The sequence below is a fragment of the Talpa europaea genome, assembly GCF_964194135.1.
Source record: "Talpa europaea genome assembly, chromosome: 10".
Lineage (NCBI taxonomy): Eukaryota > Metazoa > Chordata > Mammalia > Eulipotyphla > Talpidae > Talpa > Talpa europaea.
The window spans coordinates 31,399,255-31,421,773 of record NC_140077.1 but is presented as its reverse complement, the minus strand read 5'-3'; the positions used below and the strand labels follow the sequence as shown (position 1 = coordinate 31,421,773).

General features: G+C 53.1%; 3 protein-coding genes across 3 annotated transcripts; all 3 read left to right on the top strand.

Moving 5' to 3' along the window:
- The first annotated feature begins 962 nt into the window (after nucleotides 1–962).
- On the top strand, nucleotides 963–4,362 carry SNCG (synuclein gamma). Its single transcript, XM_084244900.1, has 5 exons — nucleotides 963–1,090; nucleotides 1,899–1,940; nucleotides 2,255–2,382; nucleotides 3,416–3,484; nucleotides 4,064–4,362. The coding sequence occupies exons 1-5, from the start codon at nucleotides 970–972 to the stop codon at nucleotides 4,082–4,084; spliced, it is 381 nt and encodes a 126-aa protein (XP_084101026.1). The 5' UTR covers nucleotides 963–969; the 3' UTR covers nucleotides 4,085–4,362.
- A 3,053-nt stretch (nucleotides 4,363–7,415) lies between these two features.
- On the top strand, nucleotides 7,416–10,165 carry ADIRF (adipogenesis regulatory factor). Its single transcript, XM_084244421.1, has 3 exons — nucleotides 7,416–7,520; nucleotides 9,406–9,468; nucleotides 9,673–10,165. Exons 1-3 carry the CDS (start codon nucleotides 7,460–7,462, stop codon nucleotides 9,777–9,779), a joined length of 231 nt encoding a protein of 76 aa, XP_084100547.1. The 5' UTR covers nucleotides 7,416–7,459; the 3' UTR covers nucleotides 9,780–10,165.
- An 8,861-nt stretch (nucleotides 10,166–19,026) lies between these two features.
- FAM25A (family with sequence similarity 25 member A) lies at nucleotides 19,027–21,801 on the top strand (the record flags this gene model as incomplete). Its single annotated transcript, XM_084245434.1, has 3 exons — nucleotides 19,027–19,099; nucleotides 20,408–20,470; nucleotides 21,644–21,801. 3 exons carry the CDS (start codon nucleotides 19,027–19,029, stop codon nucleotides 21,799–21,801), a joined length of 294 nt encoding a protein of 97 aa, XP_084101560.1.
- Nucleotides 21,802–22,519: the final 718 nt, after the last annotated feature.

The following is a 22,519-nucleotide window of genomic DNA, read 5'->3' as shown; positions in this document are numbered from 1 at the left end:
ACTGCCTGGCCCCCATAGAGGCAGCCAACATCGCAGGCAGGTTCCTGTGCCAGAGAGAACTCAGGGACACTGGGGGTGTAGGAGACACAGGAAGGTGGCCCCCCATCCAGGCCCCATGGGAGCCTGCTCCTTGGGAGTCAGAAGAGCATAAGCGCGGAGGTGAAGCTGCAAGACATCTGTGGGTCAGTCTCAGGGACCCTGCAGCCCCCCCATGCTGGTGGCCAGGAAGTGGGGGATTTCATGCCTACTCAGCGCCTCCACCACTGGGCTGTGGGAACCAGCAGCTGGGTGAAGCTCAGAGGGAGAAAGGAGCTGCCTGAGGGCTCCAAAGGGTGTAGCCAGAGGCCAGGGATACCCTTTTGTGCCCTTGCCCACTTCCTCCTGGTGGGAACCCCAGGTGGGGGATCCATGTTTCTGGGGAGAAGCCAGGCAGCACAGGTGGTTCTGGAAGGTGGATGACTCTTGACTGTGTGTCCCTGACCTTGTCCCTGTCTGGAGTGCTGGTAGCAAAACTGCCTCCCTCTCTCAGCCCCGTCTGCCCCAGATGTCCAGACACAACAGCCCCGGGGCCAGAGAGCTTCCGGCCAGAGCTGCCCCTGTGAGTGAATGAATGGGGAACCGTGATGGCTGAGGATGCTTCCAGCCCCCGGTGAGCCCTCCTGGGAGGGCAGGAGCAGAGGGGAGGCTTGAACCAGCTGAGGCCCAAGGGACTGGACCCTGCTGCCCCATCCAGGGGGAAGGAGACAGGGGGCGGGTGGGCATCCGCCTTCCCTCTTTCTCGCTCCTTCCCTCCTTCCCCGCCCCCGCCCTGGCTGGCTGGGCTCCCACGGCCAGTCGCTGCATCATCAATATTTCATTGTCGTCAATAAGAGGCAGCAGCAGGGACAGCGGCTGCGGCAGTACTTGCGCCAGCTCCAGCCACAGCCTGCCGACAGTCGGTAGTGTCGGGCTCCCGTCCCTGTCACCACCATGGATGTCTTCAAGAAGGGCTTCTCTATTGCCAAGGAGGGTGTGGTGGGTGCCGTGGAGAAGACCAAGCAGGGGGTGACAGAAGCTGCTGAGAAGACCAAGGAAGGCGTCATGTATGTGGGTGAGTCTGGGCGTGGCAGGGCTTGCCAGGGCGGGGCAGCTTGGTGGCTGGGGGCCAGGGTGCTCGGAGGTTTTGGGCCTGACTCCATATCCCCTAGTCCTAGGGAGGCATTTTGGGAGGTGATGAGGACCTGGCTGTTAAGTTAGGCTCTTCAGGGGGGTTTCTGGGGCAGGGCAACTGGAGGGGTAATCAGTCCTCAGACACACCCATCTACGCAGACAAAAATGCATGCACAAACACACCCTAGCATCTTTCAGCCTGGCAGCACCCACCCCCTTAGACAGAACCAGGGGAACTCAAGGCTGGAGTCTCCTTGGGTCAAGTGGGCAGGTGCCCAGGTAGGGTCCCCACCCTCCAAGAAGCAGCAGCCGGGGTATAGATTCCCACTTTGCCCAGAGGGAAGGAGTGGAGCTGGAGGGTGAGACTCTTTGTCCTAACCAGCCCCACCCCCCTCAGTTTCCTCAGAGGAGGGGGCTGAGCCCCTGACTCAGCTTTCCTCTGCTGTCCTCCAGCTGCTCTGGGGCCCAGGATACACCTGGCGGAGGAGGTTGTGGTCGTCCGGACCCTATCTCAGACCTGGTCTCTCCTGAATTTTCTCCCAGCGCTGCCCTGTCCTGTCCTGTCCACTTCCCGTTTTTCTTCTTCCTCTAGACACAGCAGGAAGTGGCCTTTGAAAGCCCCCAGACACCATTCACCCCCTACCCACCCTAGAGCCTGCCCTGCTATTCTGTGGTGTGTTTTCCCTGATCACCTTCCTCCAAACCCCTGGAGGAGTAGGTCTGGGCTGACACCTCCATTTCTTCCCCAGGAGCCAAGACCAAGGAGGGTGTTGTGCAGAGTGTGACCTCAGGTGAGGAGCTGGTGATGAGGGGATATGGTGGGACCTCCAGGGACTGCTGTGTTCTGGTACCCTTTACCCCTCCTTACCTTATAGTCCATGTCCCAAGCTGTACATGGACCCAGACTCTTCCAGAACCTGAGCCTGGATGTAGGGTGGGCCTCCCATTCTCCCGATTAGCATCAGAATTCCCGTGGGCAAAAAGGGTCTCCAGTAGGGCCACAGTTCAAGTTCCCTGGAAGAGGGGCTGCTCTGGCCTGACTTGAGCAGACCAGGCTTGGGTGGGAAGGGCATCAAAACCAAGGCCAGCCAGAGTCCTCCCACAGTGGCTGAGAAAACCAAGGAGCAGGCCAATGCTGTGAGTGAGGCTGTGGTCACCAGCGTCAACACAGTGGCCAACAAGACCGTGGAGGAAGCAGAAAACATCGTGGTCAACACTGGAGTGGTGCGCAAGGTGAGACCTTGGTTCCCAGTCTGGCTCTCAGACTAGTCCTATTCTTTCTCTGGGGCTCTGGAGAGGCCAGCTTGAGGGGAGGCATTATCACCCCATTAATATATGGGAAATCAGAGATTTAGGGGCCCACAGCTTGTGCTTGGTGTTTTCAATATGTATCAATGCCTGAAATCCTCATTTCATACCTATAAAGGACGTAGCTGGGGCCCAACTGGAAAGGGAGGATCAAAACCACACCCTCTTGATGGTGCTCAGCATAGAGGAGAGATCACATTTACAGCTGAAAGCAGGGTCCCGTGGCTCCCACGTGGTGACAGGCAGGGTCTTGGCAGTGAACACCAGGCTCAAGCTGCCCACTTAACAGCTCCAGAGTGTCCAGCCTCCCCCAGGGGCCTGGTGGGCTGCCTGTCACCTCCCTGGAGAAGTCAGGAAGCAGCGCCCTCTGGTGACTGAAAACAGTTCAGGATCTGACCCCACCCTTCACCTCCGCCTTTGTGCGTGCACTTGTGTGTGCCAGTGCACAGCAGCAGAGAGCATGGAAGGAGTGAGGCACTCCCCGGAGGACAGCTGGGAGGAGATGTTCTAGCACCTACCACAGAGCAGACTGTGCCTAAGGCAATTTATACTTAGTGACTCATTGTAAGCTTTTAATTGTCACAAAATACCATGAGACAGGGTGAGGAAATGAGGCACAAAGAGATTAAGAACAGTAACGTGCCTTGGGTCTATGACTAGTCTGTGTGAACCTGAACTTCTCATGCCACTGACCTCAGGCACCTACTATGGGCCAGCAGGACTAGGCAGGTGACCACCTGCCCTTGGCCTGGAGAAAGGCCCCAACTCTGGCTAATACAGTGGTGCATGTTCATGCCCCCCAGTCCAGGATGGCCTTGTGGTAGCATGGAGATGGCAGGACCCTCCAGAGGTAGGTGCTGAGACCAGGGTCCAGGCTGATCACCCAGTCTAGTCCTGCCCACCAACTGAGGACTCTGCACCCTTTACAAGATTCCACAACCACTTTGCTACCCTACAGGAGGACCTGGAACCTACACCCCCAGAAGAGAATGAAGCAGCCAAAGCGGAAGAGGAACTGGCTGAAGAGGTAAGAGCTGGGCTCCTGGGGTACACTGTGGGTCCCTGGGCAAGATTCCCTTCAAAGAAGTCTTTGGAGGGTTCTCCCTGGTGGTGCAGGGGTTAAAGTCTTAGCACTATCAAGCTATCACCAGCCACTGCAGCATGAGTTCCATCCCCCACCACGGAGCTGACACCTGGTGCAGCAGACCTCTCCTGTCTTACCCACTGCTCCCCTCAGCAGTGTATTTCAGTAGATCCGCCTTTTCTCCTCCCCATTCTGTCTCTGGCGAATCCTCTCACTCCCCACAACTCTTGCCTACACCCCCGTTTTTGTATGCATAAAAAAATAAAAATAAATCTTGAAAAAACACAAAGAAGGCTTTCAGGTAGGAACCCCATATCTCACGGGCCTGCCACTCTCCTCCTGTGGTACCAGAGTCCTTTGGGGGAGACTTGACCTTCTGTAGCTTCCTGAACTTGACCTGAATAACAAGTTCCTTCACAAAATAGCCCCTCAGGTCAGGGTGGTGCTGGTCCCACCCCATTTACAGTGGCCACTGAGGGCTGGGACCCCAGAGCTGTGTATGATCATCACCTTCTCTTCCAGACCAAGATTGGAGGAGACTAGAGGACATCCAGTCAGCCTTGAAGGCCTCAAGGAACACCCCTCTGCCTTGGAACCCCATCCCCTGTGGAGCAAGGAGTGCCTGGCCCTGAAGTGTGAGCTTCAAGGCTGTATCTGAGCCCTCACCCCACCACCCACAGGCCTGTCTTTCAGTGCTGCCTCTGCCTTCAACTCCCTCCCACCCTCTGGTCCTTCTGACCCCACAGATGCTGCTGTGATTTTTTTTTTCTAATGATCCCAAATAAAACTCATGTTCCCACCCCTGGACATACCTACTCATACTTCCTCTCTGTGCTGCCTTATTCATGACAAAGTCCCCTGGGACCCTCAGGAACAGGCACTGGGCCAGCCTGTTGATGGGTCAGGGAAGCAGGTCAGGGCCAGGTACACTACAGGGCACCCTGAGTGTTTCTTGAATCTGCTAAGAGCAGGCACTCCCTTCAGGGACACTCCCCATCCCTCAAGCCACCTACCAATGCCATTTAATGTGGAGGAGGCAGTTCTGCTTTTGGCTTCCCGAGACAGCCACCAGGACATGCTGTCCACAGCGGCCTCAACCCCAGTGCTTACCCTCTGGATATGTACCTTACTGACAACAGGAAGTGAGAACTGACCTCTGGGCCTTCCTATACCACGTCCTTTGGGAAACAGGGAAACCCTAACACCCCTCCTTGGAGCAGACAGTCACTTTCAAAGACGTCAAGTGAGGAGACCTGGGGAGGACTCTCCTGGGCAGAGAAGGACATGACCCAAGGCTCCTCCCATCTGGCTCCTTCCAGCCTCCAGCTCCCCACAGGCTTGGAGCTGGGCTTTCCTCTTCCTTCACCAGGAAGTCCTGTCAAGTGTCATTAGAAAACAACAGCTGAGTTGCAGGATATTAAGACTTCATTTTAAGAGAAAAAAAGTAAAAATAAACATTCATTGAGCTCCTCCCAAGCATCAGATATTGACCTCATCTAATCCTCAGGACAAACCTCATGGGAACAGTTGGTATGATCCCAGTTTTACCAAAAATGAACTGAAGAACAGAGAAGTTAAATAACTTGCCCAAAGGAGGCACAGAGCTACGAAGTTCTGGGACAGGGCAGAAAGGCAGGCAGCCTGACTCCAGATCCACCCATTTGATTCCTAAGCTCTGCCACAGGTACCGGGACTGCCTAGGGAGCTGCCCTCTTCATACCCTGCTCGTTATCTCAGAAGCTGAGTGCTGGGCATCCTTCAGACCAATTTAAATCTTACAATACCACTCTATGTAGATTCTATTACTGACCCCCTTCGCCCCATCAAGGAGGAGAACACCTTGTCCTCATCAAGAATAAGGAAATGAAGGGACTTGCCCTAGAGGATCTTGGAACCCAAGAGAATTGATCCCAGGGCCTGCTGCTTTAAAGCGGCAGTGAGCTTCGTACTGTCACCTGCTCTGGGCTGGTCCTTGGACCAACCGAAACTGCTGCTTCCATGCCTTGCTCCCTGCCTACTGGGCCAGACACCAACGAGTACGAGCAGCCAGCGAAGAGCTACCTGGAGGAGAGTAAAAGCCTTCCCGGCTAAAGGGACGGGTGCTTCTAGTTGACATCAGGAAGGAGAGCGGGCATGGGGCAGCGGCTGGGCGGGGATCCCTCGAGGAGTCCCGCGGCTGCATTCAGGAGGCTCACGCGATGCCTTTGCGCTCCAGACAACTCGCGAGCCGGCTCTGAGCCACAGGGCGGGGGCGCTGGGGAGACGGGGCACGGCCGAGTGTGGCAGCTTCTTTGTTGGTCTGCCCTGGGTGTTCCCGCCCACTCCAGCCCCCATCTTTGCATCCGTCCCTTCCTCTGGCCTGAAGGTGACCTCGTCTCCACTATTCCGTTCCGTGCGGAGGGGCCGACCCGCCGTAGTTTACTCCCCATCCATTCCATCCCTCCCAGGGTGTGGGCCCATGGAGCGGACCTGCGCAGGCAGGTGCTGCCCGCAGCTCCAGCATCCGGGAGACCCCAACAGATGTGCAGAGACAGTCCCGGAGAGGAAGAAACAGGAACATTAGAAAAGCGCACGACGGGGCCTCCCCGGTGGCGCGGCGGTTGAGCGCTGGGTTGCGTAGCTGCCCGCAGCCTCTGCAGCACTGGTTCGATCCCCGGCTGCTCCCCGGCCACCAGAGGAGGGTCCCACATGGCTCGCAGACCTCTCCTGCCGCCCGCTGCTCCCCTCAGCAGTGTACTTCGGTCCTGCTGCCTGTTCCGCTCCCCGCTCTGGCTCTGGTGAATTCTCTCACCCTCCCGCGCTTCTGACTGTACCCAGTGCTTGTATAAATAAATAAAAATAAAAATAAATCTTTAAAAAAAAAGAAAGAAAGGCGCACGACGCCACATCGGAAAGCTGGACTCCAAAGTGGGGGCGGCGGGGGTGGGTCGATCTGGGCCCACGAGTGCCACAACACTGTGCCTCGCTAGTTGTTTTGCTGGCCCTAGGATCCCTGGCTCCTCCACTCGTGCAGGTCTCTAACCATCACCCCCACCCCAGCACCACCTCGACCCCCACGGTCGCCACGCGCCCTTCTCAGGAAAAGGCGACCTGAGTGCTCCACGGACTGGGGACTCTGCCGCTCCCTTCTTCGCTATGTGGCCTGAGGTGCTTTCCTGCCTTCTCTGAGCCGTATTTCCTGCCTAACTAGTCCGGCTTTGGTGGTGAACAGCGGACACAGGGACCGCTCTCTCCGTTACCCGCCCCCCATCCCCCTCCTGGAGCGGAAAGATTCACCCCATCCTCCCTGTGCCCGCGGGGTCTCAGGGGCGGCCAGACACATGGCCGAGAGTGTGGGGTGCTCCCTTGCAGACAGTCAAGGCTCCTGGGCTTTGCAGCCCACCAAAGAGGGTGAGTTTAGGTGAGATCCAGTTCATCCTCTGTGCCTCAGTTTCTTCCTGTAAACTGATAACACCTAATTCACTTTACAATCTTGTTGTAAAGATTATACAAGAGGCTGTAACGCAGCAACACTGCTCAATAAAAGGCAGTTGCTATTGTTAATTTCAACTGCAGCCCTGAGATGCTAACCTGGAGCTGACTCTGCCACTTATGGGTTGTGGGATCCTCAAAGCCAGAACGGAGGGGTAGTCTAGCAGAGATGGGGGGGCCCCCCACCCACAGCACTTCCCTGCCTTCCTACCTCTGCCAGCCTGAGGTCAGGATGTGCTGGGGGTTGGCAAAGTCTGGAGCAGGGCCCAGCCACTCCCCTGAGCCTGGCTGCCAGGAACCGCCCTGGCTCCCCCCTTGGTCCCCCGCAGGGCGGGCCAGCCCTGGGGCGCCTTTAAAACTGGAGCTGATGCTCCAGTTGAGCGGTGCTGTGAGCAAAGTTCAACGTTGCTGCTGCTACCCTTGACAACCTTGAAAAACACCACAGCGATGGCCAGCAAGGGCTTGCCTGACCTGAAGAAGCAAGTGGAGGGAGCTGCTCAGGAAGCGGGTGAGGACAGCGGGCAATCCCCGGCACATGCGGCGGGAGGGTGCACCGGGGCAGAAGCCACTGGGCTCCCTCTTCCCTGAGAGGCAGGGACCCTGAAGGAAGCTTGTTCTGACAAGGTGAGGGAACCGGGGAAACAGCTGTGCCTTAACAGACTGGGGTGCCCGGTAAGCATTGCCAGAGGAAACCTAAGGAGGTTAGCAGTGGGAGTCTCCACACACCCCATCCAGGTCCAGAGGGGAAGGTGGAGGTCCAAGGAAAGAGTATAAATCCTCAGGAGTATCCTCTGTTTTGCTGAGGTCCACAGAGTGAGGGGCATAGGGTCTGTTAGGGTGGGAGAAGTGGCTACAGACACCCCACTGGCCTTTGTTTTGAGCTCAACTCCCCTACTTCCTCCAAAATAATTGTCTCCTTACTTTTAAGTCTCTCACCCAGAGGGTTTTCTCACCCTCACCCCTTGCAGGGTAGGTCCCCAATTTCTTTTTTTTTTAAATATTTATTTATTTTTATACAAGAACTGGGGTACAGGCCAGATGCGCGGGAGGGTGAGAGAATTCACCAGAGCCAGAGTGGGGAACAGAACAGGCAGAATGACAAAATACACTGCTGAGGGGAGCAGCGGGCGAGACAGGAGCCGTCTGCTTTGCCATGTGGGATTCTCGCCAGCCAGCCGGGATCAAACCCGTGCTGCAGAGGCTGCGGACAGCTTCACAGTGCGGTGCTCAACCGCCTGCGCCACCAGGGAGGCCCTAGGTCCCCAATTTCTCTATGTCCAACTCTCTCCTCCTCAGACTGGAGGTTACATAGTTGGGAGGGGGTTGATGAGAGGGGGACAGGGGATGTGAAGAGACCCCAGGTTCACCAGCATCAGTCCTTCCAGTGCTCAACTCAGCTGCCCTTGGGATTACAACACCCAATCTGTCCTGCACACACCTCTGTCAACAAACACCCAAGCCCCATCCTTCACAGAGTCCCAGGAAAAGCCCACAGTTACCACCCAGACTAAAATGTTACCAGGAAGCTTCTGTCTACAGGATCCTCCCTCTGGGCCTCACTCTCCCATTTCCCATCTGTAACCTGGGTGCGAAGGCTCCTTCTCTGTGGTCCTGACTGGCTATGCCAGACAAGGACCCCAGGGGTCTCTGTAAGCAGCAGATCCAGAGTCTGCTTGATACCCCCACCCACCCCCAGCTGGCCCTTTCCTGCTCAGCAGCAAGGATGAGTCAGGTCTCCAGAGTCCAGAGTCACCCGTCTACCCTGAGCCCCTGGGAACCCTATTGCCTACGGGCACAAAGTCTGGCCCAAAGGAGAAGGCCTGACCTTGGAAGGCACGGCCTTTCTGCATTTGTTTCCTAATGCTGTAAGCTGCCTGCCCACGGAGGCTCTGGCATCATTGCTTGTTGCCCTATGGAGGCAGGCACGGAAGAGGGGAGTTGGTGTGAGGGCCTTGAAACATTAGAGGCCTCAGTGCACTAAGGTTGCACTAAAAGGGAATTCCGGCATCTGTGTCAGGCTTCTGAGGAGGAGTTATTAAGGGGGCACATGGGTTTTCCTGTGCCATGCCCAGCGGCAGCCACAGCAGATGCCAGTTCCATCTTGGCCCTGCACTGCCTTTCTTCCTCTGAGTCTCACTTTCCCAGCCATCCTTGAGATGGGAACAGAAACAGGCCAGAGGGGAGGTGCCCAAAGCCTATAAATAAACAATACCCCAGAGGCATGGAAAGGGTTCTTGCCCCTCAATGGCTGGGCGCCTGTGGTCAAGGAGCCTTATCTCAAATGCTATTGAGAGGGAATACTCTAAGACAGATAGATGGGGGACAGCTACCGCGGGGACCCTGTGGCTGATGGTGCCTCAAAAGGAACTAAAGGTCACATCTCTCTTTTCCAGCGACGGCAGCAGGAGCAGCGGCTCAGCAAGTGATGGATCAAGCCGCAGAGGCAGGACAGAAAGGTCTGGTGGGGCTGGGCACGGGCGACAGGCAGCCCCTCTCTCCATCCCATCCATTCCTTGCACAAGTGCATCCTCTACTCTGCACCCCTCTGCCCAAATTGCTCGGAGGCCCACTTCCTGGGGAGGGACACCCGGGCCAGCCTCACCCTGCAAGGTTCTGGTTTCCAGCCCCACTCTCACCTGCCCTCTCCTTTCCTTCCCTAGCCATGGACCACGTGGTCAAATCTACGCAGGAAACGGTGGACAAGACTGCTAACCAGGCCTCTGAGAGTATCTCTGGTTTCGGGAAAAAATTCGGCCTCTCGAAATGACAGAAGAGAGACATGGGTGACTCCCCTCCAGGCATGACCTCCGGGCATCGGTCGCCCCTGGCTTGCCGCCTCATTAAAGCACATGCTCCTACCCCGCGGCCGTCGAGCCTCCTCATTCGCGGGGCTCAGCCCTCCCGCCAAGAGCAGGGCCCGGAATCCAAAGCCCGGCCCCGCGCGCAAAACATGCCTCTATTTAAAAAATAAAAAAATAAAAAAAAATTTAAAAATTAAAAAAAAAAAAAGAATTCGGTTCCCAGCGTCTCAACTGCGTCCCCGGAGGCTTCCTGCCGCTGGACCCTCTCTCCGCTCGCGTCCCCCTTAGCTCAATTGGCTAACCAGCTCCTGCCCCCCTTCCAAGTCGCCCCCTCCGTTTCAGGAACCCAGCCCTCCCCCCCCCCCGCCCCGGGAGGCCGACGCCGAGTTCCCACATTCATCAGGGCCTTAGCCCTGGACGGGGCGGGGGCCGCGGGGTTCCCAGGATCCGGGGCTCGGGACCCGCTTCCACGAGCTGCCCGGAGGGTGGGCGCAGCCGGGCCTCTCACGGCCCGATGCCCGCGAGCACTTCCCAGCGGAGTCACGGGAGCCGGGCCTCGGCGACGCCTCCCCCCGCGGGCAGCTGGGGCGCGGCCGCGCCGCCTGAGTCACCCCGCTGGGCTGGGAGGGCGCAGCCGCGCCCCGGGACCCCGCCACGCCCCGACGACGGGCAGTTTTCTGCGCCGCCGCCGGCTGGAGCTCCGCCCTGGACACGCCCCTGGGGGGAGCCTGCGGCGCACGGGGCCGCGCTCGTGGGCGCCGGGTTCTGGCCACCCCCAAGTGTGCGTGCGCCGGCCCTGCGGGAGCCCACCTGGGAGCACCCCAACCCTCCCGGGCGCGCCGGTACTTTCTGTCCCACGGCCAAGGCCGGCGTCCCCGGGGCGGACTCGGGGTCCCGCAAACATGTCCCACCCCCTGCAGCACGTTTCCACGCACGCGAGCCAGCCCTGGGCACGCCCTGGTGGCGGGTGACTCACAGCTGCACCGGGCAGCCCCCGCCCTGGCGCCGGCCCGGCCCCCGCGGCGCCCCCTCTCCCCGGCCACACCTCGCCGGCGACGCCCTGTTCCGCTGCCCTCCTCGCGCATCTGCACAAGTTGTTGTTCTCCAGCACACAATGATCTTGTGCCCGTCTGGGCGAGCACATACACAGGCATCACGTTTCAATTCACCGATATTGATTCCAGGGCACTACCCAGTTCTGGGGAGACACAGGAAAAACACTCCTCATTCCTTTGCTGGCGACTCCAGGCCGGCTCCGCAGCCTACCAGCAGGGGCCAGTGTCTCATCCTCCCGGCCCTATCTCGCTGTGCGCGCAACTGCTCAGGGGACCTTTCTCTTCCCCAGACTGAAAGCCCTCCCCAAACGACAATAGTTCTCTCACCCCCCAGCATTTCCCACCCTCGCCCCAGGGCTGAGCCCAGTTCTTGCTAACCGTCCCCCAAAGAAGGAATCCTTCAGTCTGCAAAATGGGCCAACGCTGCTTTCTCTGACCCAAAATGGAAGGTCAGCTGGGGAAGCTTCCAGCGTCTCCAGACTCCCTGTCTTGGGGAGAGGATGCCAGGGTTGGGAGGCTGGGAGGCAGTGGCTGGACTGGCAGAGCCTTCACCTCTTTTCTGGTGTTCATCCATCTTCTGTGAGACGTGGGGGAGATGCCACTGGCCCAACAACCCCTCATCCTGTTCTTATGAGTGATTGTCTTTGGAATGAGTTTCAGATGCAGCTCCAGCCAAAGGGAGGAGAGATCAAGTTGAGGCCCAAAGGGCTCCTAGGAAAGATTTTTCCTTTCCAAAAATAAAAATTAAAAGAAAAGAGATTTAGTGACAGTCCCTCCTCTTCTATTGGACATTTTTGTGGCTAGAAATGATGCTTAGAACAAGTGCAGCCTCTTGTAATTGCAGGAGGAGGAGGCCTAAAGAAAAGTCAATTTATGCTTAGGGCAGTAAGATGAGATGAAAGAACCTGCTGCCCGGATTACTTTATTCAGTCCCTAAATTAGCCAGCCCTGCAACCGCCACACAGTTAGGGGAGAGGATGCAGTTTCCTCATTGTTTGAGCCACTGTGAATTAGGTTTTCTGTTGCAAACAAAAGCTTAAATGCTCCCCATGTAACCTGGATGCCAAGGTCCTGTACTTGTGGGCTTCACCCTTCTCCCCAGCCTCCTCTCTGCCTCCATGACATTGACCTTTCTTCCTTTCTCTTAACTTGTTCCTGCCTGCCTCAGGGGCTTTGCCTAAGTTTTTTTCCCCAGGCTGCAGTTCTCTGCACTGCCCCCCACCCCAAACTATCCCATCTAGGAGAAGCTTGCTTTTACATCCTTCAGAAGCTGGCTTCCCTGACTCCCCCCTGCATACCCTCCACCCACACACTCAGAATGGGTATTGTCACTGCTTATTCATTCTTACATCCCCTGTACTTCTTTTCCACAATTTTACTCAATGAATCACTTTCCTGTGTTCTTCTCTGGGATGGTTGTCCATGAGACTGAAGCCAAGTCTCCCGTACTGTTTCGTGCACGCCCAGTGCCTAGGGAGGAGCTCTGGCAACATCTGATAAGTAAGTGCATCAATGACTGTTCTCTGACTGGATCACAATGAGTTCAGACATTGCCAGGTTCACCATGGTGCCATCTCTTTACTGCAATTCTTTACACCCACTCTCCTTGTGCAACTTGTGTTCCTGCAACTTGTGTTCCTGTGACACCATGCAATTGCATATTTCTGTGCATCTCTATGCCCCCAACACCTTGAGCCCTAGGGTTATGACCAGGTTGGACTTGTGATTTGCCCTCTGCTTGGACCACAGTGGGCATGATGCCAGGGTCGTTCACGGAAGCCTATGAGAGCCCAGGTCTGTCTCCATGATGTTCATGAGGCCAGTTGATCCAGATTGGTTGAGGGGTCCCTGACCCTGTTGGGTCTCAGTCAAGTCTCCAAGATCTATTCTTCTGTTGGTAACTCCCCAAATAATTTCTCATTCTCCAAATCCCAGTTTCCCAACTACCGGGGCACGCTGTCATCACTAAGATTACATTTTGGCTGCCCTTACAAATGACTACATTTGCAGGTGGAGGACTTTTCCTTAAATAAGTATCTTTGGGTGGTATCCCTTCCTCCCATCTTCCTTTTGAACTGCACCCCCATTTTTAGTCAGTAGAATGCCACTCCTTTAAATTCAACCCTGTGCTCGTTTATACACTGAAACATCTACCACTTGACTTCTCAACTCTGATTACCATAGAATTACAGGTGAGATAAGGGACAGAATTTTCTTCCTTTCACTTCACCCCCCTCCCTTTTTTTTGTTGTTGTTGGCTGTCTCATCTCAACTCTGTGAAAACATGTAGCATTTACATTCCATTCCTCTAACCTGAGCCACACCTTTGTTTTTGTCTTTGATCTGCAACTGAAAATATTAAAAGCTCTTTGCCATATCTTTTGCTAAAATATTTTCTTTTATCTTGGGTTGATTGGGGTCAGTCCTCTGGAAGTTTCCTCAAAAATGAAATATTTACTAATGTACTGAGAAGACACCTGGGACCTGAGCTGGTAACTTAAAGCAAGTCTCATGAGGTTATTGTAGTGTATCCATGGCTAGAAACAAGACATCTGGAATTCTGTGATATGAAGTACTACAATATCAGTTCTCTGATTCTCTTACCAAAACTGCATAACCTATCACGAAAAAATATCAGACAAACCCAAACCAGGAACATTGACAAAACAACTATTCCATACAGGTTAAAATGTCAGGGTCCTGAAAGTAAGGAAAGACATGAGTAACTGTTAATCATAGTCCTATAAAGCTGCAGCAGAGGAGAAATAACTAAATGCAATGTAGGATCCTGGAGAGAATTCTGAAATAGAAAAAGGATACTAGTAGAAAAACTGATAAAATTCCAAGAAGGTCTTTAGTTTGGCCAATATATTAATTTTGTAACTGAAATAATTTAAATTTATTTCAACTTACTGTTAAAATACTCTGTGTATTTAGCTAAATATTTACAAGTTTTATTTAGTTAAATATGCTGATGTTAATTCCCCTGGTTCTGACCACTATGCTGTTCGTATATAAGACATGGCCATCAAGGGATTCTGCGTGAGGAAGACATGGAAAACACATTATTATTTTTTTTTAAAAGATTTATTTATTTATACAAACACTGGGTACAGTCAGAAGCGCGGGAGGGTGAGAGAATTCACCAGAGCCAGAGCGGGGAGCAGAGCAGGCAGAAAGACCGAAGTACACTGCTGAGGGGAGCAGCGGGCGGCAGGAGAGGTCTGCGTGCCATGTGGGACCCTCCTCCGGTGGCCGGGGAGCAGCCGGGGATTGAACCGGCGCTGCACAGACTGCTGCGGGCAGCTTCGCAACCCAGCGCTCAACCGCTGCGCCACCGGGGAGTCCCGAAAACACATTATTTTTGCAATTCAGTTCTTGTTGAGTTGGAAGAAAGAAACCCACCCTATCACTCATAAAAACCTCACATCTTTGTGGTATTAAGGCTGTTAGGAATTTGAAGCTGAAATCTGCAGTGGATTTTCCCAGACATCAGCAGGTAAATCTTATGGAGAAGGAATTACCCAGGACCCTTTGCTCAGGAAATTGCCATTCTTTGACAGAAGCACTTACTCACCTGTAGAGTTGTGATCTCTGCCTCTCAGAACACAACTCACTTTAGGAAGATTCTACAGGCAGCCTTCTTTCCCCAGTTGTAACCTCCAGAGATTCATCCTTGCCTTTGCAAAGGTTTGCCTCTCTCTTGGAAGGTGGAACTCTGAGATCTGGCTGGCACCTCTGGACTACCTTGGGTGTCTTCCTTTTCTTTCTTCGCCTCTTAGTACTATGTGAATGCATTGTCACTCAGAGGGTCCCCCTGGAAGTGAGTGTTGCTGGTAACATCTGATACCCCCACAGCTATTCCCATGCTCACCCCACTGCTGCTCTTCTGCCTGGTCCTGTCTTCACCAGTGGGCTGGGCTGGCCTCACCTGCTCTGGATTTACATGCCTTTTCCAGTATCCTAGTTTCTCTGAAGTTAAATTTGACATGTATATTGGTGATGGGTTTTTCTTGTATTCCCATACTCCATAGAGGTTCAAGAAGGAGAAATGGGATTATTTGGAATTAAGCTGTTGCCTGGTTACTACCAGTCCTGGAGGCCTGGCAGGTTGACTTGGTATTTTCTCTCTCTCTTTTTTTTTTCAAAGATTTATTTATGTGAGCCTCCCTAGTGGTGCAGGCAGTTGAGCACCGCATTGTGTAGGTGTCTGCAGCCTCTCAGCGTGGGTTCGATCCCGGCCGGCTGGCGAGGGTCCCACATGGCACTGTAGACCTCTCCTGTCTCGCCCGCTGCTCCCCTCAGCAGTGTACTTCGTCAATCTGCCTGTTATGTTCCCCGCTCTGTCTCTGGTGAATCCTGCCACCCTCCCGCGCATTTGGCCTGTACCCCGGTTCTTGTATAAATAAATAAATCTTTTTTAAAAAAAGATTAAAAAAAAAGATTTATTTATGCGTACAAGAGCCGGGGTACAGGCCAGAGGTATGGGAGGGTGAGAAGATTCACCAGAGACAGAGTGGGGAGCAGAACAGGCAGACTGATGAAGTACACTGCTGAGGGGAGCAGCAGGAGAGTCAAGAGAGTTCTGCCACGCCATGTGGGTTGCTCCCTGGCCAGGGATCGGACTGTGCTACAAAGGCTTCGGATTGCTTTGTAGTAAGATGCTTAACCCCTTGTGTCACCAGGGAGGCCCGGTATTCTCTCTTTACAGAGAATCCACCTCTACTTTCCACATGTTCCTCCCTGCCCTTGCCCTTGCAACCCTCTTGGACTGCTTCATCTGGGCTCCCATACTTTGGGCCCTGGGTGGGTTCAGTCAATGGGGGATATCAGAAGAAGACTGTTCCCCCCTCCCTTCTTGCTGGGCAGCTCCAAACCCATTACCCTCCCCTACAGACCTTGAGGTCTAGATGGTTCTTTCCCTGCTCTTGCCAGCCAGGGAAGGTAACAACTCTCACCTGCTGGTCTCTGGGTACCTTACCATCCTTCATCGGTTCTCTCAAGTCTGGCCACACCCTTGTGAACAGTCTCTTTGTTCAGCACTCCTTTGATGTGCCTTCTGATTTCTGACCCTCATGGAAATATGAGTGTTGACATGCTGGGGAAGTCTCCCTTTGGTGACTGACAAGCCAAGTCTCCAGGAGTCTGGACTTGGCTCCCCTGTGGCTGGGTGGAATTGGTGTGTGCAGGATATGTGATCCAGTATATACTGTGCATTCAAATCCATGAAGTAGAAGTAGGAGAAAGCAGAGGCACGTAGGCAGTTACAAAACTTGACATTCATGACATCTGCACTTCAAATCACACAATACATCGTCATGCTTTGGATATCAGACAGCACTAGTATTTAAGTACTGAAAATAACCTTTTTTTTTTTTTTTGCAATTGGTAATTGCTAAGTTGGCAAATTGCTATTTGAAAAAGTGACTCTCCTTGGCTTGATGAAGCAGCAAACTGGCCCTTTGCCAAATTGGGTTGTTGGGAAAATTCCACTGGGAGGATTAGTCTGTTCCTGTCAAGACTCAAGTCTCCCTGCTCTAGGGTTGAACTTCTGACTCAGGATGGGCTGACATTGGTACCTGGGTTCAAGAGACCCACCATAGACCAGGATTCTTCTTAGAGGGAGCAGTTCCCAATGGAGTCATCCTCAACCTTACAGGGTTTTGGGTTGTCCCAGGTTCTTTGACTAGAAAGAAATCCAGTCCTCAGGGACCCATGGATTCTGAGAGGACAGGGAGCTGGTCGCAGCTGGAGCTGGAAGGCCAAGTGGGACTGGACCTGGTCCGGAGCACCAAGGTCTGGGGCACACATCTGGCCCTAGGAAGTTTGGCTTCTCTAGGCCTCTTGCTTTCTCCCTATACAGCATTTGAAATCTGTGTCAGGACCTAGCCTTGCCAGCAGATCCAGGCCATGATGTCACTGGAGTCAGATTGCTCACACCAGGGAAGTGGGTAGGGGACATGTGGTGAGGGCAGCAGGAGCCTGTTGGTGAGGGTAAAGTACAGCCAGAGACCGTAGTAGGCTGTGCTCTGGATTTGCATTTGTGCCAGAGACCTGCTGAATGACTGAGCCCTGACAAGGGCCTGTATTGGACTGGTGAACTCCTCAGGGGAGGGAGACTGTGAAGAGCACCTTAGGGTGGGGATTGATGGGGAGGGATTTGTGGAGTCTGCGGCCATCCCAGAACTGGTGGATGACAACACCATCTGGTCAGGGGAACAAGCTCATAGAAGACCCCCGTGGGTATGACAGACACAACCTCGGAGGAAACAGAAAAGGGACTTTGATAGGTGCAGGGAGTGTTTACTATGGGTCTCTCAGCCCAATTTCCAACAATGGTATCCCAGAAGCTGCCCCACCCTCAGCAACGTTGCCCCAATGCCCTGAGAATAATACTCTGGAATTTGGCTGTATCAAGTCATTTGGATTGCTTAAGGTCCAGGGCCCACCATTTTCATGGCCCCTTTTGAGTCTATAGAATCATGCATACATATGTGTAAACCATGAAAGAGTAGTATTGTACGCCTTTTCTTAAAAGGGCCCCTCCAAATTTTAAGACTTGATCCTTTCCTGTCAGGGGAGATGCACTTGTGGGACTGTGACTTCATGACCCTGAATTACTGCTGCCCACAGCACACTCTGCCCACCCGAGGAAACTGGCCAAAACCCGAGGCTTCCCAACACCACCCAGGAATGGGGGCGGCTCTCAAACCCAAAGGGCCCAGACTGTGAGGGCCTGTGGTTGGGTAAACACTAATTAGTCCCTGTCACACCATCCTGGGTAGCTCTGAGGGCTGAGGGAGCTTGTTGCGGAGAGGCAGCCTCAGATTCCTGTCCAAGGCCTGCACCCAGGAACAAGGACTAGGGAGGTCTTTTCCTCTATGACCCCTGGTTACTGAGGGTTATATGCTCCACCCCTCTGGTTTTAGGGTGACTCATCCCCCCATCACTCTTAGACCTACCCTCTGATTGGCCAGGGCTCTCTGCCCTGTGGCCCTTCCCCAGCACATCAGTGATGAGAGGGAGGGAGCAGAAATTTATTGAGAGCTTTTTGCATGACTCCACTGGCTGTCAGTGGCATGGCCAGGAAGACATGGTTGTCCCCATTTCATAGATGAGGAAACTGAGGCTTAGTTTGGGTTAGTGACTAAAGGAAGTGGCATGTGGCAGGTGACTGGAGACATCCCTCTCTATCCTAAAAGACTAGGCAGTCAGGCTGGTCCCCTAAGCCTGTGATGTATCAGGGGCTGATAGGACTACTTTCTGGAAATTCTTACCAAGGTCAGAAGCTCCTCACTTAGTAGTGATAGGATCCTTTATAAACCCATCCAGGACCTCCAGCAAGCACTGCTGACCTCACAGTGTATCTCCAAGAGGTCAGGTCCTGAGAGGTCAGGCCCCAAGGTGCAGGGAGGGTCAGCTCCTTCACGTGCTGCCTGTCCCATTTAAGCCACTCAGGTGAGCCCGTGCATGAGAAGCAGCTGACTGCCAGCCAGGGATGATGAGACTGCTCTTTAGTGAGGTGTCCTCCTTTGCCTTGGGCAAGACACAGCTCGGAGACCCTAACCTGTCCAGTGGAGGGGCTCTACAGAGCCAAGGTCCTTGGGAATGGGTAGGGAAGCAGTCCCCTCTCCACTTGTATTCCAGACCTGAGAGGTTGCCAGGGCCCCAGGCCCACTGAACTCTCAAACCTCTGACTAAACCACCCTGGGGTCCCTGGACCGCAAGCTGGACATCCAAGGCCTATTTAGAGGTCCATGAGTGTCCAGGCTGTGGGAAGGTTGAGACACAGGGTGGCAGGGATGCTGTCCCCAAGTACCTGTCATCCCACAAGATGCTCAGGCCCCCTGTCTTAGGAGAGGGTATGTCCAGAAACTGACCTTTCTGTCAAGTGTCAGCTCTGCTCCTTGGAGCTGCCCATCACAGCATCCCAGGGTAAAGCCTGTGAGGGTCTCAGGCTGCCAGAGGGAAGTGCCTCAGCCAAGTAGCTGGGAGCCCCCACCCAAGCTCCTCCTCCTGCCGCCTGAGCACTGACTCACGGCCCAGCCTCCCACTGGCCAGGGCGAGGGCCCATGCCCTAGAGCCCAGTCAGAGGCATCTATAAAAGCACACTGGTCCAAGCGTCAGCATCCTGTTTGACTGCTACCTGCTCTGCACAATGCTGGGAGGTCTGGGGAAGCTTGCTGCCGAGGGCCTGGCCCACCGCACAGAGAAGGCCACTGAGGAAGCTGGTAAGGACCCCAAGGCCCTTTCTACCTCGATGTTTCCCTCAGTCCAGGGGATTGGGCCCATCCAAAGTTGATCACAGCTGGCTTGGGCAGGTCTTGGCTCCATGGGGAACCCTGGCTAATCATCCCTGACTAGGATAGGACAGAGGTAGAGAATTTGGAGGAAGAGGAATTCAGGTGGAGCGATGAGGAGCCATGAGGAGCCATGAGGCCCACTGCCTCAAACAGCCCTCCCTCTGTCAGACTTGCTCTGCCAGCCTGTTCCTGGGGCCTGACTGAGCCCCAGGAGGGAGGTCAGCCCAGAAGAGGCCCCTAGGGGGAGAAGGAGGCCCTGGGTGCTGGGTGAACAGTCAGCCTCTTGAATCCTTCTTCTGGAAACCTGGGGAACCTATTCTGAATATCCTACACAGAAAAAAGGTGGATTTTCAATTTTACCTTAATGCTAAAGCTTCACAGATTTCTTCATTGAGAAACTACCAAGTCTGATTCTGTTCAAAGTCAGTCCCCGGGGTTTATACAAAGGACATTTTCAATTTCTTCCAAGTTTGTAGAAACCCTTTTTAGTATGCAAGCTCAGTAGCTGTATGCAGGGAGGCCAATCCAGATTTCAAACCTATCGGATACTTTGTGCAAAATGACTTGTATCCAAGTTCCCTGTTCTTTCTGAAAGACCACAAACATGTCTGTATTTACTTTAGCACTGCAGCTGGTGTTGACTGCCCTCTTTCATCTTTTACCAGCCCTGAGTTCTGTATCATTCCCATTCTACAGATGGGGGAATCAAGCTGTGGAGGATGGAGTTAGAATCAGAACCAGCTCTGACTCCAAAATCTCCCATTTCTTGTACATTAACACCCAAACGTTAAACAACGTTTAACGTTTGGGAGCAAAGTTCCCTCTTCCGGAAGTAATTGCTTTGGGAGACTTGGTTTTGCTGGAGGGGAACTGGGGATTCAGCCTCCTCCTGTAGCTTCCACCTGGCTGCAGCAGGGCAGCTACACAGCTGGAGAGTGGGGTGACCTGGGAAACAGGTCCAGCCAGGGCTCCAGGTACCAAGTTGGCAGGAGGGACTGCTTGTTGGCATTCCGGATGCAGCCAGGCCAGGGGGCATGGAGGACCCCGTGCCTTTATCTGGCTCACTCAACTTGTCTCCTGAAAACCAGGCCCTGCAAGGCTCTGTAGAGAAGCCATCTATGAGGCTTTCTCACAAGGGGGTGGGGGTGCGGGTGCATTCCAGAGCTATCTGGGCCCCTCTGTGAAGAGAATCCGCTTGTCTGGTGTCCTCACCCTGGACTTGTCTCATCTTCACAGTTCATGCCGTGGAGGGAATGGTGAAGGAAGTGGTGGAGCACGCCAAGGAGGCTGGAGGGAAAGGTATTGCTGAGGCTGGGGCTTGGAGGGAAGGAAGGAAGCTAGAGACTGGGTGGAACCTGTTCTTTGCCTAACCAGGTCAAGCTCTAACCCTGACGTTGCATCCCTTTAGCTGGTATGCAATTATCTGTGCTCATCAAGGCAACAGGCCATACTTTGCTAAAGCAGGGCCCATTCTGATAGTTGTCTCTGTGGAATGTTGTGAAAATCATGTCACAAAAGACTATGTGGCAGCAAAGTATTTAACACATAAAATTATATATTTATATAAATACAGGTTTACATAAATGTTTGCAGTGTGTGTGAATAGAACTATGTAAAAAGCCTATGTATACCTCATTGCTTATAACAGAGTATATTCCAAATGGATCAAGGACTTAAATATAAATGCATTAAATTATTACATTGTTTGAAGAGACCACAGGTGTAATCTCAGAGGAGGAAGGATCTTTTTAACTATGACAGAAAACCCAATGGCCATAAAAGAAATATTAGGTGATCTTGATAATATAAAGCTTCACAATTTTCCATATTAAAAAAGTCTACAGGGGCCTCCCTGGTGGCACAAGGGGTTAAGTCTTCTCACCATTAAGCTATCTCCAATCACTGTAGCACGAGTTCGATCCCAGGCCAGGGAATAAACCACATGGCACAGTAGACATCTCCTACCTCTCCCACTGCTCCCCTCAGCAGTGTATTTCAGTAGATCTGCCTGTTCTGTTCCCCACTCTGCCTCTGATGAAGCCTCCCACCCCTCCCCCACCCTGCACTGCTGGCCTACACCCCAGCTCTTGTATGCGTAAATAAATAAAATAAAAATAAATCTTAAAAAAATAAAAACAAAAAAGTCTACAGGCCAAGCCAGAAGAAAAACCACAATTGCAGAAAAATATTTGTACTGGAAATGATAATCCAATATGACCTAAATGACTGAAAGATATAAGCAGGCAGCTCACAGGAAGTACCTAAACATTCATGAGCAAATGCTCGCTCAGAACTGAATAAACAAAGCTGTTCGGGAAATAAAACCAAAGTTAAATGCATTCCTCCAGGGCTCCACTGCCCTCTGTGCCACGGCACCATCTGACATCCCGCAGGCCACGCATGGTGACAGAAGTCCAGCATGTGACTTTAAATGTCTACTTTGCTCACAGAGACATTCTTTATTCCTGACAGTTGTTGCGGATGCTTTAAAGAAGGCCCAGGAGAAAGGGGACAAAGTGGTGAAGGATGTCACCGAAACGGTGTCCCACACAGTCTCAAGTGCTGTCACCAACGCAGCAGAAGGCCTGGGCAAACTGGGACAGGGGGCACGCCCGGCTGACTCTTCCTAAATCTCAATAAAAAACTGTGACATATATACCCTGACCCCTGGATTTATTCCTATTTGGATGGTAACACAGCAGTGTCCTGAGTGTGCGCTTGCCAGGTTTGGGGGGGGGGGGCAGTATGTTGGCACCCCTCAGGGTCTGGTAGGTTCTGTGATTAGTCAGATGTGCAGGTATCACATTAAGATTTTTCATGTCAGCAAGGGGCTCTTAAAGAATTATTAGTATCCGTGCTACATTTCCTACAAGATTATTTTCCCAGGAACTATATATATATATATATATATATATATATATATATATACACACACACACATATATATATAGTTATATATATTCAGATACTTCAAAACTTCAAGGATACCCCAAAGGAGGACCAGAATTTTCCTCCATGTTCTTTGAATTTTCCCTGTTATGTTCTATCAGGACTGACCTGATTGAGAGGGGCAGGTTCAGACTGAGCTGCTTCATGCTCTGAAGAAGGCTTCAGGAAGCATTTCTGCAGGACAGTTACAGATTGGGTCCAGGAGGAACTGAGTCTGCTGCCTGTTGGCTGTTGAAGCCGTTGTTACATCTCCACTCGGAGCTCGCGTTTGTCCTTAGTGGAGTGCGTGGTAGTGGGTGAGACTGCCAGGGCTTCTCCTTGCAGTTATGAGTCAGCACAGCAAAAGTTAAGCATAAGTTTAAGTAACATTTAGCTTAAAATTTTGGATTGAAAACAAGG